Below are 14,805 nucleotides of genomic sequence, written 5' to 3' on the forward strand. Positions count from 1 at the left end.
ATTTTGGATCATTATTTCAATATCTCTGAATATTCTAATACGTATGCAAATTCTGGACTTTCCCTCCAGTCAGAGTTACCTAGAAAAGACTCAGATGGCATAACAGATACATAGACAATGAAATGATATATTTCAAGGGCTAAAGGAAAAAACTGACCAATTATCAATTATACTATACCCAGTGAAACTATTCTCAAGAAGAAAATGCATTAAAAGAAATATCTCTAATAAAGAGAACTACATGGACAAGCATAGAGCTAGCAATATCTTCTCAATAATTCTAATTGCTTTGTATTTCATGTTTTTAGTAATAAATATATAAAATTCAAGGACAAAATTAGGTTACAGGACACACAAAATATATGGATGCAATTAGTGATAACAATAACAAAGGTGTGAGAGAGAAATGGTGTAGAGACAGAATGTCTTGTACATCACTGAAGTTTAGTTCTACCAACTTACCCTATGATGTTATACATACAAGCTCATAGCCAATAGTCATGTTAAACACTAAAATATATGTTTTTAAATTACTCAAAAGAAAAGGAGAAATTTAAAAAAAAGAAAAGGAGAAATGAACCCCCCCCCCAAAAAAAAACTCACTCAAAAAATAAAACAAAACACAAAATCAAGCAGTAGCATAGGACACAGACTAGGAAAGTTTAAGACATTCACACAAACGCCGGACAGTGTAACATATGACAAAATAATAATAATTTATGAATGATGAAGGGTTCACAGGGTGGGGGAGTGGGCAGGGAGGGGGAAAATGAGCAGCAGATATTAAGGGCTCAAGTAGAAGGTAAATGCTTTGAGAATGATGATGGCAACAAATGTACATATGTTCTTGACACAATGGATGTATGTGTAGACTGTGATAAGAATTGTATGAGCCCCCAATTAAATGATTAAAAAATAACAAAGTACAGAAATAATTCAGTTCTTAACAATATTTACAAGCAAACATAACTCTGATACCCAAACGAGACAAAGATACTACACAGAAGAAAACTACAAGCTAAGAGCAAAGATTTTAAACAAAACACTAATAAAAAAAACTATAACAACATATTTAAATAGTCATACACAAAAACCAAGCAGAATTTAGTAAAGGAATGCAGGGGTGGTTCAACATTAGAAAATTAATCAACGAAAGATGCATTCAGAGAATGAATAAAAAGAACATCATGATCATCTCTATAAATGTAAAAAAAAAGCTTTTCATAAAACCCAGTAGTGTTTCCCCATTAAAACCTTAAAAGACATTGAAGTCAAAAGAGAATTCCTCAATTTATTCAAGACCCATATGAAAAAGCTACCCCAACATCATGCTTCCTGGAGACTGAGGAACAAAGAAAGGTGACAATCTCACCTCTTCTAGTCAATATTCTGATAGAAGTTCTAGTCAGAGCCATTAGGCAAGAAAAATAATAAAAGTGTTCAAATTGGAAAAGAAGAAATAAAATCATTATTTTTTACTCAGTGGTATCACCGTCATATGTAGAACATCTCAAAGTGCCCGCCAGAGCACTCCTAGAACCAGAGGGCAGCTGGAGCAAAGTGGCAGAGCACAAAGCCAACGGACAAAAACCCGCTGGTTTTCTAAACACCAGCAACGAGGAATCTGAAAGATGAATTAAGGAAAGAGTTACATTTAGAATCTTATCTAAGAAAATAAAATTTCTAGGAATAAGCCAGAGATGTGAAGGACTTCTACAAGGAAAGTGATTGCTACACGAGATTAAAAATACTTAAATAAATAGAAAGATGTTTCATGTTCAAGGACTTAATATTATTAAGACGTCAGGACTCAAAGAAATTTATTGGTTCACCATCATCTGAGTGAAAATTTTTTAGCCTTTCTATGGAAATAGCAAAACCAATACTCAACTTTATATGGAAAGGCAAGGGCCCTAAATAGCCAAAATAATGCTGAAAGAGGAGAACAGAGCAGGAGGAGTAATATTTTCTGATATTAAAAAGTGACACACAGCTGCCGTAAACGAACCAGCCTGATACTGGTATGAGAGCAGACACATAGTAGACCAATGGTATAGGGTGAGAGTCCAATAAACTCACACAACTCTGACCCATCCATGCTCTGACAAGAGTGCCAAATCCATTCAGCAGAGAAGAGTTCCTTCAATAAATAGTGCTGGGAAATATAGATTTCCACATTCAGAAGTATAAAACAGGACCCATACCTTATACCAAATGCAAAAACAAATTCAAAATGGGTTAAACATCTAAACCTGAAAACTAAAATCATAAAATTCTTAGAACAAATAGACCTAAATAGACCTAGCTTCCCACAATATTTTGTCTAGTATAATAACAAAAGCACAAACAATTAAAGACAAATGTAAAAAAAATGAGAAGTCAAAATATTTTTTTAACAATTTATTAGGGGCTCATACAACTCTTATCACAGTCCACACTTATACATACATCAATTGTATAAAGCACATCTGTACATTCTTTGCCCTAATAATTTTATTTTTCTTTTCTCCTCTTTTCTTTTTTTACATTTTATTAGGGACTCATACAACTCTTATCACAATCCATACATATACATACATCAATTGTATAAAGCACATCCATACATTCCCTGCCCCAATCATTCTCAAGGCATTTGCTCTCCACTTAAGCCCCTTGCATCAGGTCCTCTTTTTTGTTTCCCTCCCTCCCCTCTCCCCCCTCCCTCATGTGCCCTTGGTAATTTATACATCGTTATTTTGTCATATCTTGCCCTATCCGGAGTCTCCCTTCCCCCCCTTCTCTGCTGTCCCTCTCCCAGGGAAGAGGTCACATGTGGATCCTTGTAATCAGTTCCCCCTTTCCAACCCACTCACCCTCCACTCTCCCAGCATCGCCCCTCACACCCCTGGTCCTGAAGGTATCATCCACCCTGGATTCCCTGTGCCTCCAACCCTCATATGTACCAGTGTACAGCCTCTGTCCCATCCAGCCCTGCAAGGTAGAATTCGGATCATGGTAGTTGGGGGCAGGAAGCGAAGTCAAAATATTAAGACGACAAACTACTAACCAGAGACTGTCTTCAGAAACCATATATCTGATAAGATTCCAAAAACCAAACTACATGTAACCTTGAAAACTAACCCAATCATAATATAAACAAAGAACTTGAACTGGCATTTCATCAGAGGGAATACTTGCATGGTTACCAAAACACATAAAAAGACACTTAAGTGAACAGCCTTACCTTTCTTCTAAGGAGTGGCCTGTGGGTTTGAATTGCCCACCTTGAGGTTAGCAACCTAATACCTAATGCACAGCACCGTCCGGCTCCTCCCCACTAAGATGGCCACAGACAATGGAAAACAGGGCTGGGGGCTTGGGGAGCAAACTCAGAAAATAACAAATGTTGGTAAGGATGTGGGGAATCTGGAAGGATGTGGGGAATCTGGATGTGGGGAATCTGGAATGGCTAAAGGATCCTGGCAGCATAGTGGGTTACATGTTGGGCTGCAAACCGCAAGGTCAGCTATTTGGACCTACCGGTCACTCTACAGGAGAGAGATGACGCTCTCTGTTCCTGCGACGATTTACAGTCTTGTCAACTCACAGGGATAATTATATTCTGCCCTAGAAGGTTACTGTGAATTGGAATGACTCAATAGCAGTGTGCTTTTGGTTTATCAAGTGCTGGTGGTAATGCATGATGGGATAGCCCTTGTGGAAAACAGTGTGCGAGTTCCTAAAAATACTAAACAAAACTGCCAAAAAACCTCAACCTCAAAAACAAACAAACAAACAAACAAACCCTCAACTTCACCGCCTATGAGTCAATTCTGACTCATAGAGACCTTATATGAGAGGTGAGAATTGCCCCTTGAGGGTTTCTGGGATGGTAACTCTTTATGGGAGTAGAAAACCTGATCTTTCTCCCATGGTTTTCAACTGCTGACCTCACAAGTAGTAGCCCAACACATAACCAACTACGCCACCATAGTTCTTAGAGAGCAATCATATGATCCAATAATTCTGTTTTAATTATGTACCCAAGAGATTTGAAAACCAGACTTGTACATCAATGTCCATTGCAGCACTATTCACAATAGCTAAAGGTGGAAACAAGCTACATGCCCATCAGTGGGTGGATGGATAAATAAATGTGGTTCATACATACAATGGAACACTAATCAGGCAACAGATAAAAATGAAGTCTTAATACATGCTACCTTATGGATGGAGCTTGAAGACATTTCATTACATGGGACAAATCAATCACAAGGGACAAATACTATATGACTTTACATACCTATAAAAAATCAAGAAAAGGCCAATGTATACCAAGGTCAGAACATTAAACCATTTCAAGAAGTAGCATATGATTAAGAACCAATGGTACTGAAGAAGTCTAAGCTTTATCAGTTTGTTGAAATATTTCCATTGATATTCCATCAGTGTTTCAGCAGGCACTCGAAGTACTCAGTAGTCTGCCAGGAAATTTGGAAGACAACTATTGTCCACCTGATTAAAAGAGATCAATATTTATACCTTTTCCAAAGAAAGGTGACTCAACAGAATGCTCAGATTATAGAATATCATTGACGTCACATGTAAGTAAATTTTTTACTGAAGATCATCCAATAACAGTTGCGGTAGAATGGTAGCTGCCAGACTCAGGTTTGGATTCAGAAGTGGACACGAAGGAGTAATATAATTGTTGTTGTCAGATGGATCTTAGCTGAAAGAAGACTTACCAGGAAGATGTTTATTTGTGTTTTGTTGACTATGTCATGGTATCTGACTGCGTGGACATACAAATTATGGATATCCTTGAGAAGACTGGGAATTCCAGGACACTTCAAGAGACAGTTGTGTGAACAGAACAAAGGAATACTACATAGTTTAAAAACAGGAAAGGTGTGTGTCACGGTTGTATCCTCTCACCATATTTGTTCAATGTAGATGCTGAGTAAATCATCAGAGAAGCTGGACCATGTGAAGAAGAATGTGGCATCAGGACTGGAGGAAGGCGTTTCAGCAACCTGTGATATGCAGATGACACAACCTTGCTGGATGAAAGTGAAGAGGCCTTGAAGCACTTGCTGATGAAGATCAAGGAAGGACTGCAGCCTTCAGTCTGAGTTATAGTTCGATGTAAAGAAAATCAAAGTCCTCACACCTGAGCCAATAGGTAGCATCATAATAAACAGAAAAAAAAGATTGAGATTCTCAAGGGTTCCATTTTGCTTGGATCTATAATTAATGCTCATGGAAGAAGTAGTTAAGAGAACAAATGATGCACTGTATTGGGTAAATCTGCTGCACAAGACCTCTTTAAAGAGCTGAAAGGCAGGGATGTTACTTTGAGGACTAAGGTGCATATGACCCAAGCCATAGTGTTTTTGACCACCTCGTACGCTGGTGAAAGTTTGACATTGAATAATGAAGATCAAAGAAGAATTAATGTATGCGATTTATGATGTTAGTGAAGAATATTGAAAATACATGAATTTCCAAAAGAACAAACAAATCTATCTTGGAAGGAGTGTAGACAGAATACTCCTTAGAAGTCAGGATGGTGAGAGTTTGCTCATGTACTTTGGACATGTTGTCAAAAGAGACTAGTCCCTGGGAAAGGATATCATGCTTGCTAAAGTAGAGGAGCAGTGGGACTGAGAGAGATCCTAGATAAGATGGATTGAGGGGTTTAATGGTGATAGCAGTCACATGATAGGTGATTACAATTCCATTATTAATTGCTCTCCATTTAAACCCTCATGGACTCTAGAATTTCTGGAGCCATAGAGACTGGATGAATTACTGAAATTATTATTCTGAGATAATCTTTAAACCTCAAGTCAAACATTTTGAAGTCATCTTAAAACTGAACAATAGTTTAGCTTAACTAGTAAGACAGGCCTGCCTTGAGCATTTTGCTCTTTTAAGAACTATCTCTATGGAACCAAATTGACAACAGCAACTAAAGCTGATGGTGCCTGGCTATCAAAAGATATAGCATCTGGGGGTCTTAAGGGCTTCAAGATAAACAAGCAGCCATCTAGCAACAAAGCCCACATGGGAGAAGCACATCAGCCTGTTGTGATCATGAGGTGTTGATGGGCTCAGGTGTCAGGCATCAAAGACCCAAAGCAAAACAGAAAAAAACAAACAAAGAAAGAAACAAAAAACATATCAGTGAGAATGAAGGGGAGGGCAGAGTGGAGACCTAAAGCCCATCAGTAGTCAATTGGACACCCCCTGTCAGAATGGCCACAAGGAAGAGAAGAGCCAGTCAGGGTGCAGTAGAGCACTGGTCAAACAGACAACCTTCCTCTAGTTCTTTAATGCTCCCCCCCAACTCCACTACCATGACCTCAATTGTATCTTACAAATCTGGCTAGTCCAGAACATGTACACTGGTACAGATAAGAGCTCTCAACAAAGGAACCCAGAACAGATAACCCCCCAGGAACAGTAAGGGGAGCATCGATACTAGGAGGGTAAGGTGTGGGTGGTAATGGGAGAACAGATCACAATGATCGACATATGGCCATCCATCCCAGGGAGATGGACAGCAGCAAAACGGGTGAAATGAGACAGTGGTTGGTGTAAAACATGAAAAAAAAAGAAAAGAAGAATTAAAAAATTATCAAGAGGACATGAGGGAGGGAGAGGGAGGGAGAGAAGGGGAAAAATGAGGAGCCAGGGGCTCAAGTAGACAGAAAATGTTTTGAAAAAGATGATGACAGCATACGTACAGATGTGGTTGACAAAATGGATAGATGTATGGATTGGAATAAGAGCTGTAAGAGCCCCCCTGAAAAAAGATTAGCTAGGAAATTTAGGGTGTAGGAGGTTATGCTAATGTGAGAGAAATATCTCAGAAAACAAGGGGAGGATGGTTTCGAAACTCAAAGAATGCTGTCAAAGTCAGTAAATTGTACACACGTGTGCTATTGAATATGTTCTGCTTTATACATCCCTAACACGAAAAAACAAGTAACATCTAGAAAACACAAACAGAAAATGAGAAACAAAAAGAGACTTAAAGTAAAACACTACTTGTGTAAGTTTATATATATATATATATATATATATATATATATATATATATATATATATATATATATATACATCTGTATATCTAAAATGAAAAATAAATGCTCCCCATCCCTAGACAAACAAACAAAAAACCCAACTCCATTACCATGGACTGACCAACTCCATTACCATGGACTGACCAACTCCATTACCATGGACTAACCAACTCTATTACCATGGACTGACCAACTCCATTACCATGGACTGACCAACTCCATTACCATGGACTGACTCCAGCGCCTAGTGTCTGGATAGGACAGGGTAGGACCCACTAGAGTTTCCAATGTGGCATCTGATGGAAGCAGACTGCCAGCGTTTCTCCCAGAGAGGAGCACTGACTTTTCAGGTAGAAGTGAGCTCTTAACCACCGCTCCACCAGGGCTACCATTAGGACAGGTTTAGGCATTAAGACTTGCCAAATCTTACCTGCCATGGAGTCTGTAGCCTGCTTAATGCATTGCTCAGGCAAATGCTCCAGTCACTCAGTTAACTAGTCTGCTTGAGGGAATTCATTGAGGCAAACAAATGTAAGAGCTCTTTGCCATTATCATCCTCACTGTCATATATGCCATCTATTAAAAACCAATGATGACCTGAAATAAAGCTAACAGCCAAAAAAAAGGGGTGGGGGATACCACCGTTTTTCACTTCTGCACTCTGAATTCATGCCCATGATTAATAAATAAAAGTAAGAGTTTATTGCCGGTTCCCAAAGAAAAGTTGTTAGCAAATGTCCCTGTCCTTCAATAATTTTGCATTGGACTTTGAAGTGAAAATCTATGTTCACGTTTATACCACACCATATATGACTTGGAAAAAGACAGAAGAGAAAGACTAAAGAAATAAGAAATTATAGTTTTAAAAAATCAGCTTGGCCTTGAACCCTGATATCAGAAAGTTACCACGAGTCATGTCATAAACTTACCTTTTTCCCATTCACAAAAAAAATCAGTTCGTCAGAATGAGGGAGGGAAGGCATCGTCCCAGGAAACAAGAGCTTGCACGCGGGCAGAGCGGACAGATGTGCTAGAGCAGTCGCTCAGAGCTTTTGCAAACGCTGGCTGGCAGCTCCAGACTGACAGCTTATAGTCCGGGAGCCAGATGCAGGGCACCAACCCAGGCCCGCCCGTCCACCTGCCTCCTTCCCACCCACAATGCAAACAGAGCGCTCTTGGCAATGCCCTGGCTCTCTCTTTCCAATGTGAGGCAAGACAGTATCTTCCCTTGTCCCTGACGAGTACCAGACTGGCTTCCCCAGGAGGTGTGTCTCAGCCAGAGGCAAGGAAAGAAAAAGTGAGCTTTAAACAGGCATTTGCCTTTCTTTTTAGCACCACACCCCCATCCCAAGTATCTATTAAAATATTACATATAAGAGAACACACACACATTGGAGTAGATTTTAAAAACCACATCAGCAGCATTTAGTATTTCTGCTGCATAAGGTCTGTAATGACCTTGACCACGCAGAAAAGAATTGAAAGTGCATTGAAAAGTTGAGACCTGCCTCTATGGTCCTTTATACACAAAGAAAGAGCATAGGCTTTTAAAGGTCATCCATGATGCAATTGCTTTCTAAGGGATTTCAAACAGGCTCTAGAAATGGTCATATATGAATATGAAAAAATTATGAGAACTTTGACTAGCAATTATTTTTACTCACCAAGCCATTTAAATGCTATTAAAGTCCTTAAGACTTTAATTCTTTCTCAGCTTTTCTTGTCTTACCTGCAAAGGGAGACTTCACCATGTACGTAACTGAAAGCTTTACAATAATCCTCACTTGTTTCTTCTTCAAAAATTAACATTTAATTAACACAATATGGGCCAAACTGTTGTCAGATGTTTCAAATTTTAAATGGAGACCGAAATCTCTTTTTTGACTTATCAGTAGGAACTGGCCACTAAACTTAGATGATCCAGTTCAGCCCAATTGGGAAGAAAGCACAGACCAAGCAGGAAGTGGAAGGGTGGGGGGTGGCAAGCAGGAAGTGGAAGGGTGGGGGGTGGATCTTCATCCCTACCCCTTTACCTTCACCTCCCCGACATAACTTACTCTTTGACTACTTTTTTTGTGTGGAGCTTGATTCATCCCTAAGGCTACTTCCCTCCCCCCACTTCTTGCCCTCATTGAGTGATAGTTGTGTACTAGTTACTCTAAACCAACCAAAAAACCAAACGTATTGTCATGAGCTTAATTCTGAATCCTGGTTACGAAGTAGAACTGTTCCATAGAGTGTGGGGGCTGTGTTCCCATCACAGTCGTCATTGGGTGGTATAAATGGTTGAACAGTGAACTATTAACCAAGAGGTTGGCAGTTCAAGCCCGCACGGAGATGCCTTGGAAGTAAGGCATGGAGTTCTGTTTCTTCAAGGTCAAAGTCTAGAAAACGCTGTAGACCAGTTCTACTCTGCCTACTCCAGGTCTTCCTGAGTAGGAGTCATTCCCAAAGCATCTAACAACATCAAGCACACCACCAGCTCTTTCTTCTGGATACTACACATGCATAGCAGGAACAAAATTAAGTGGGCATATGTTGTTTATTTGTTTGATACTGTTGGGTCTATTCCAACTCAGCGTGCTCTTTTTAGGACTGAGGACAACTTCCCCATGGGGCTTCCTAGGCAGCCATCTGTAGGGGAGCAGAGCTCCAGGTCTTTACTTGTGCAGAGTAAATTGTGGGTTCAAACCGCCGACCTTCTGGTGTTGACTGAAGAAGAATGAATGCATTCGAATTGTGGTTTTGGTGAAAAATCTCGAAAGTACCATGGGCTGCGAAAAAGAACACCTAAATCTTTCTTGGGAGAAGTGCAGCCAGAATGCTCCTGAGAGGTACAGGTGGTGAGACTCCCATACTTTGTCAGCAGAGACAGCCCCTGGAGAAGGATGTCATACTTGATAGAGTAGAGGGCAGGGAAGAAGAGGAAGGCCCTGCGTGAGACGGATGGACACGGCGGCTGCAGCATGGGACCCGAGCACAGCAACAATTGTGAGGATGGTGCCGGTTTGGGCGGTGGGTCATTCTGTTGTACACGAGGTCACCTTTGACAAACGAGAAACCCATCAAGATATAGAATGCAGGGAGGCCTGGTGGTGTAAGAAGGAAGGAAAACAAATGAAGCAGACACGGTACCTAGAAGAAGCACTGGAAGCTGTTCTTTCCCATCAACCACTCGGAGAGCCCTCGGAAGGAAATGCCTCTTGAGTAGGAACCAGAAAGAAGTGAAAGGCCGGCGGGTTCCCATCTGGAGGAAGAATGCTTCAGGTGGAGGCACTGAGTGCAGAGACTCCTTCCGAGGTGGGGTGGGGTGGGTCAAAGACAAGCATGAAGGAGTGCCGTGAGCAGCAGAAATAACAACGTGCATGGAGTTCCCTATAGGTGCCAAGGCTGTTCTGGGGATGCCTATAATCCCCACAGCCTGGTAAGCAGATCTCCCTATTGTCTTTTCACAGATGAGGAAACAGAGGCACGGAGATGCTCACGAACTCATGCACATAGGTAGCGATGCCAGGGTTGCTCAGCGTCTGTGTCCTTTAGCTCCTAGCTGGGCTGCAGGGTGCGTGCGGTAAGAAACGAGGTGCCAGTGTGTAAGGAAGGCCCTGGCCGGGAGGTCCTGAGAAGGGAGTGACAGGCTGTGGGGCGAGCTTTGGAGATTGCTTTCACTGCTGTGCAGAGAATGAAGGGTGGCAGGCAGGTCAAGAGAAAGGAGCTCGATGTCATGGCAGCCAGTCAAAGGATGATGGCGCTGGAGGCCGGGGAAGGTGATGAGACACTTTCTGGCAGACTGGACAGGGGGTGAGGGAGGGTGTGGAGTGGAGTGGGAGGAAGAAAGAGGAAGCCAAAGAGGTCTCTAAAGCTTTGTTGCTGAGCAGCTGATGGTTGGATTTCTCTTGGACACGAGCCCTTTCTGGGGGATAAGTTTGCAGTGCCTAACCACATGCAGATGGAGCTGGTGTGGGGCTCTTGGATACTCAAGGCTGCCCTCTTTGCTTTCTGTCTGGAGAACAGGAGGGTTCTGGGTCTAGGGCATGATTTCACGGTACAGACCTCAGGCCTCTGGTTCTAACCTCGCCAACTGGGCCACGTGGCTGCACATTCCTGTGGCTTGCTACTCCCACAATCGCCAGCTGCATCTTGTCTGAGGGCTTCTTGCCCAAACACAATTTTGAAGGATGATTAGGAGTTCACTGGATGTACAAAGAAAACATGTTTCCAGCTAGGGGACTTAATCACGTAAAGTTGCCAATGTTGGAATTGTGCCTCATGTCTCAGAGAGTAGCAGTCAGTGGATTCTATTCTTGCCTATGAATCGTAAGGAATGTGTGAGAGGACTGCGAGTGTCCACTGTGATAATGAGTTCATTTAAAAAATATTTATTGTGTGCCTGACAAGATCCCTGTCCTCGTGGATTTTAAATGTGTGTGGCTGTGTATGCACATTCACGTGCGTGTCCGTGAGCCTATGAAAACTGCAATGTACTAGATAAGACATCGTGTGTTTCTGTTGTGGCAGGATAATAAACAGCTAAAGAAACAAGACAATAGGCACTCTGGGAAATAGAAAGGGATGCAATACATAGGGCAAGTTGAGATGGAGCGACTTAAGTGGCCATCTAGCTGAGAAACAACAAAACCCACATGGAAGAAGCACATCAGCCTGTCCCTACAAGATCGCTGAAGACAAAGCGGGTGCATAAGCAAATGTGGTGAAGAAAACTGATGGTGCCTGGCTATCAAAAGATACAGAGTCTGGGATCCAATAGCCTTGAAGATAAACAAGCAGCCATCTAACTGAGAAACAACAAGGCCCACATGGAAGAAGCACACCAGCCTGTGAGATCATGAGGCGTTGAAGAGATCAGGTATCAAAGACAAAAAAAAAATCATATAATTGTGAATGAGGAGGAGTGCAGAGTGGGGACCCAGGGCCCATCTGTGGGCAATTGGACATCCCCTTGCAGAAGGGTCGTGGGGAGGGGATGAGCCAGAAAGGGTACAGTGTAGCAATGATGAAACATACAATTTCCCTCTAGTCCTTGAATGCTTCACCTTCAGCTCCCACCCCAACTATCATGATCCCGATTCTGCTTTACAAATCTGACTGGACTGCAGGATGTCCACTGGTACAGATAGGAACTGGAAACACAGGGAATCCAGGACAGATGAACCCCTCAGGACCAGTGGCGAGAGTGGTGTTACTGGGAGGGTGGAGAGAGGGTAAGGGAGAGAGGGGGAACCGATTACAAGGATCTACATATAACCTCCTCCCTGGGGGATGGACAGGGGAGAAGTGGGTGAAGGGAGGTGTTAGACAGTGTAGGATATGACAAAACAACCGTAATTTATAAGTTGTCAAGGGTTCATGGGGGAGGGGGAACAGGGAAGGAGGGGGAAAATGAGGATCTGATACTCAGGGCTCAAGTAGAAAGCAAATGTTTTGACAATGATGATGGAAACCAATGTACAAATGTGCTTGACACAATGGATGTATGTATGGATTGTGATAAGAGTTGTACAAGCCCCCAATACAATGATTCAATTATTAAACAAACAAATAAAAAAGAGTCAGGTCTAGTTCCAGACAGTCATCGTCAGCATGTCCTTGGACGGCATCCTGAGTAGACAAGAGAAGGCGTGGAGGATGGGCAGCAGGCGCGGGGCAAAGAGCAGCAGAAAGAAGGCAAGTTGACTGAGAGTTGAGAGCAGGGGAAGATGCTGTGGGGCAAGGTCGGAGAGATGGCAGGGCTCATGCAAAGGAGTTTGGAGGTCTCTGTGTGGGGAGGAAGGTCATGGCGAAGTCTTACAGTGGGATGTAACAAAATGTGATGTATGTGATAGGAGTCCTCTGGCATGAGTTATTGTAAGAGAAGACCAGATCTAACGCCATTGCTGTATCCTGAGGGCCGGAAGTGGTAGTGACGTGGACTAGAGTGTATAGCAGCGGTGTCAGAGAGAAAGGGAGGGGGACCTACTTGGTATAAATTACAGGTAGACCAAACTGGAGCAGTTGATTTGAAACAAAGAAACTCAAATCATAGGCTTTTGGCTTGAGCAATTGGGTGAACTACGATGTCCTTTGCTGAGGTGGGAAGACTCAGAGGTAAAAGCTTGGACTTGAAGGCAAGGGACTCAGAAGTATTCTCTAGAGCAGCAGTTCTCAACCTGTGTGTCAAACGACCCTTTCACAGGGGTCCCCCAATTCATAGCACTAGCAAAATGACAGTGATGAAGTGGCAACGAAAATAATGTTATGGATGGGAGGTCACCACAACATGAGGAACTTTCTGAAAGGGTCATGGCATTCGGAAGGTTGAGAACCAACAGCACCTGAGGCTGTAGAGTTCAAGGCTCCTGTTTGAGTTAAGAGCATGTGTCTGATGAAATCTAGAGGCATCAATGTAACTGATCAAAATAAGCACACAATTCTGTTGATGTTGGGGCAGGGAGGGGGGAGTCCACACATTCCTACTGTGACAGGATCCAATTTGGAAACACTGATCTGCGACCTGCCTTGCCCTCTGCCTGATCCTGAACTTGGGTTTCAACTCTTCAGGCACCAGAGAGGCCATTCCACACCCCTGCCTGCACAGTCAGGCGGGTGCTCAGGGCCAGAAGGAAAGATCCAGTCACAGCTCAGTCTGACTGCCTGATGGCGGAGGCAGCAGGCAAAAAGAGGGGCACCCAAGGATGCCTAACACCAAATACTTCTTCCTAACACAGCTGTCCTGAATCTACTAGAAAACTTTATCTGGCTGGGTTTCCTCTCTGTTGCGTAGGACTGAGTTTCTGCTGCCAGTTGGAATGGGGCTAAAGACAGAATTTAAATCTCTATCTCTATTGCTCAGTGAGAGTAAGAACAAAAGTCTCATTGCGAGAGTTCTGGGGTTCTAGTTTGTACAGAACCAGTTCCCCCCCGAATAAAACATGTTTAAGTCTGTTTCTCCAGTAAGCGGCAGGCTGCAGACAGGTGTTCTCAGTGATACCCTTTCCTTAATCGCCTTAGGGGACATGCGCACATTTCAATCAAGGAAAGCGTCCTGGCCAGTTATATTCAAGGCACAGAAGGCAGATCACAACGTTGTGGCTTCTTTTTTCAGATTCTGGATTTGTAATATTGATAGGTTTTCTTGAAGGACAGATAATTATGGGCCTTTTAAAAAGAAATAGTCAGAAAATCGAACACTTTATTGGTGTGAAAAAAAGCCAGTAAAGTTTCACCAAGGGATTCCGCTCCCCCACCCCCTCTATAACAAAGCCTCTGCTCATTCTTTGAGTAGCAAGCACCGTCCAAAGTGAAGTTCTCTGGGAAACCTTGCCCCACTCACCCAACAGCTTGCTATTAACCCCCCCCCTTTAAAAATCATTTTATTGGGGGCTCGTACAATTCTTATTACAATCCACACATACATCCATTGTGTCATGCACATATGTACATTTGTTGCCATCATCATTCTCAAAACATTTGCCTCCTACTTGAGGCCTTAATATCGGCTGCTCATTTTTCCCCTCCCTCCCCCTCCCCCCTTCCTCATTAACCCTTCATAATTCATAATTATCATTTTGTCGTATGTTACACTGTTCGACGTCTCCCCCCACCCTTTTCTCTGCTGTCCATTCCCAGGGAGGAGGCTGTACGTAGATTCTTGTAGTCGGTTCCCCCTTTCTACCCCACATACCCTCCATCCTCCAGGCATTTCCACTGTCACCACTGGTCCTGAAGGGGTCATCTGAAT

The 14,805-nt window shown here is 42.6% G+C and overlaps 1 protein-coding gene across 1 annotated transcript in view; it reads right to left on the reverse strand.

Moving 5' to 3' along the window:
• The window catches only part of LOC142423922 (aldehyde oxidase 4-like), a 91,435-nt gene extending 83,382 nt beyond the window's left edge, over positions 1-8,053 (reverse strand). The window contains exon 1 of the mRNA XM_075529070.1: positions 8,000-8,053. Within this exon, the coding sequence (XP_075385185.1) occupies positions 8,000-8,053 (54 nt within the window). The remainder of the gene's footprint in view (positions 1-7,999) is intronic.
• Between the last annotated feature and the right edge of the window lie 6,752 nt (positions 8,054-14,805).

This window comes from Tenrec ecaudatus, chromosome 13 (assembly GCF_050624435.1).
Source record: "Tenrec ecaudatus isolate mTenEca1 chromosome 13, mTenEca1.hap1, whole genome shotgun sequence".
NCBI classification, from domain to species: domain Eukaryota; kingdom Metazoa; phylum Chordata; class Mammalia; order Afrosoricida; family Tenrecidae; genus Tenrec; species Tenrec ecaudatus.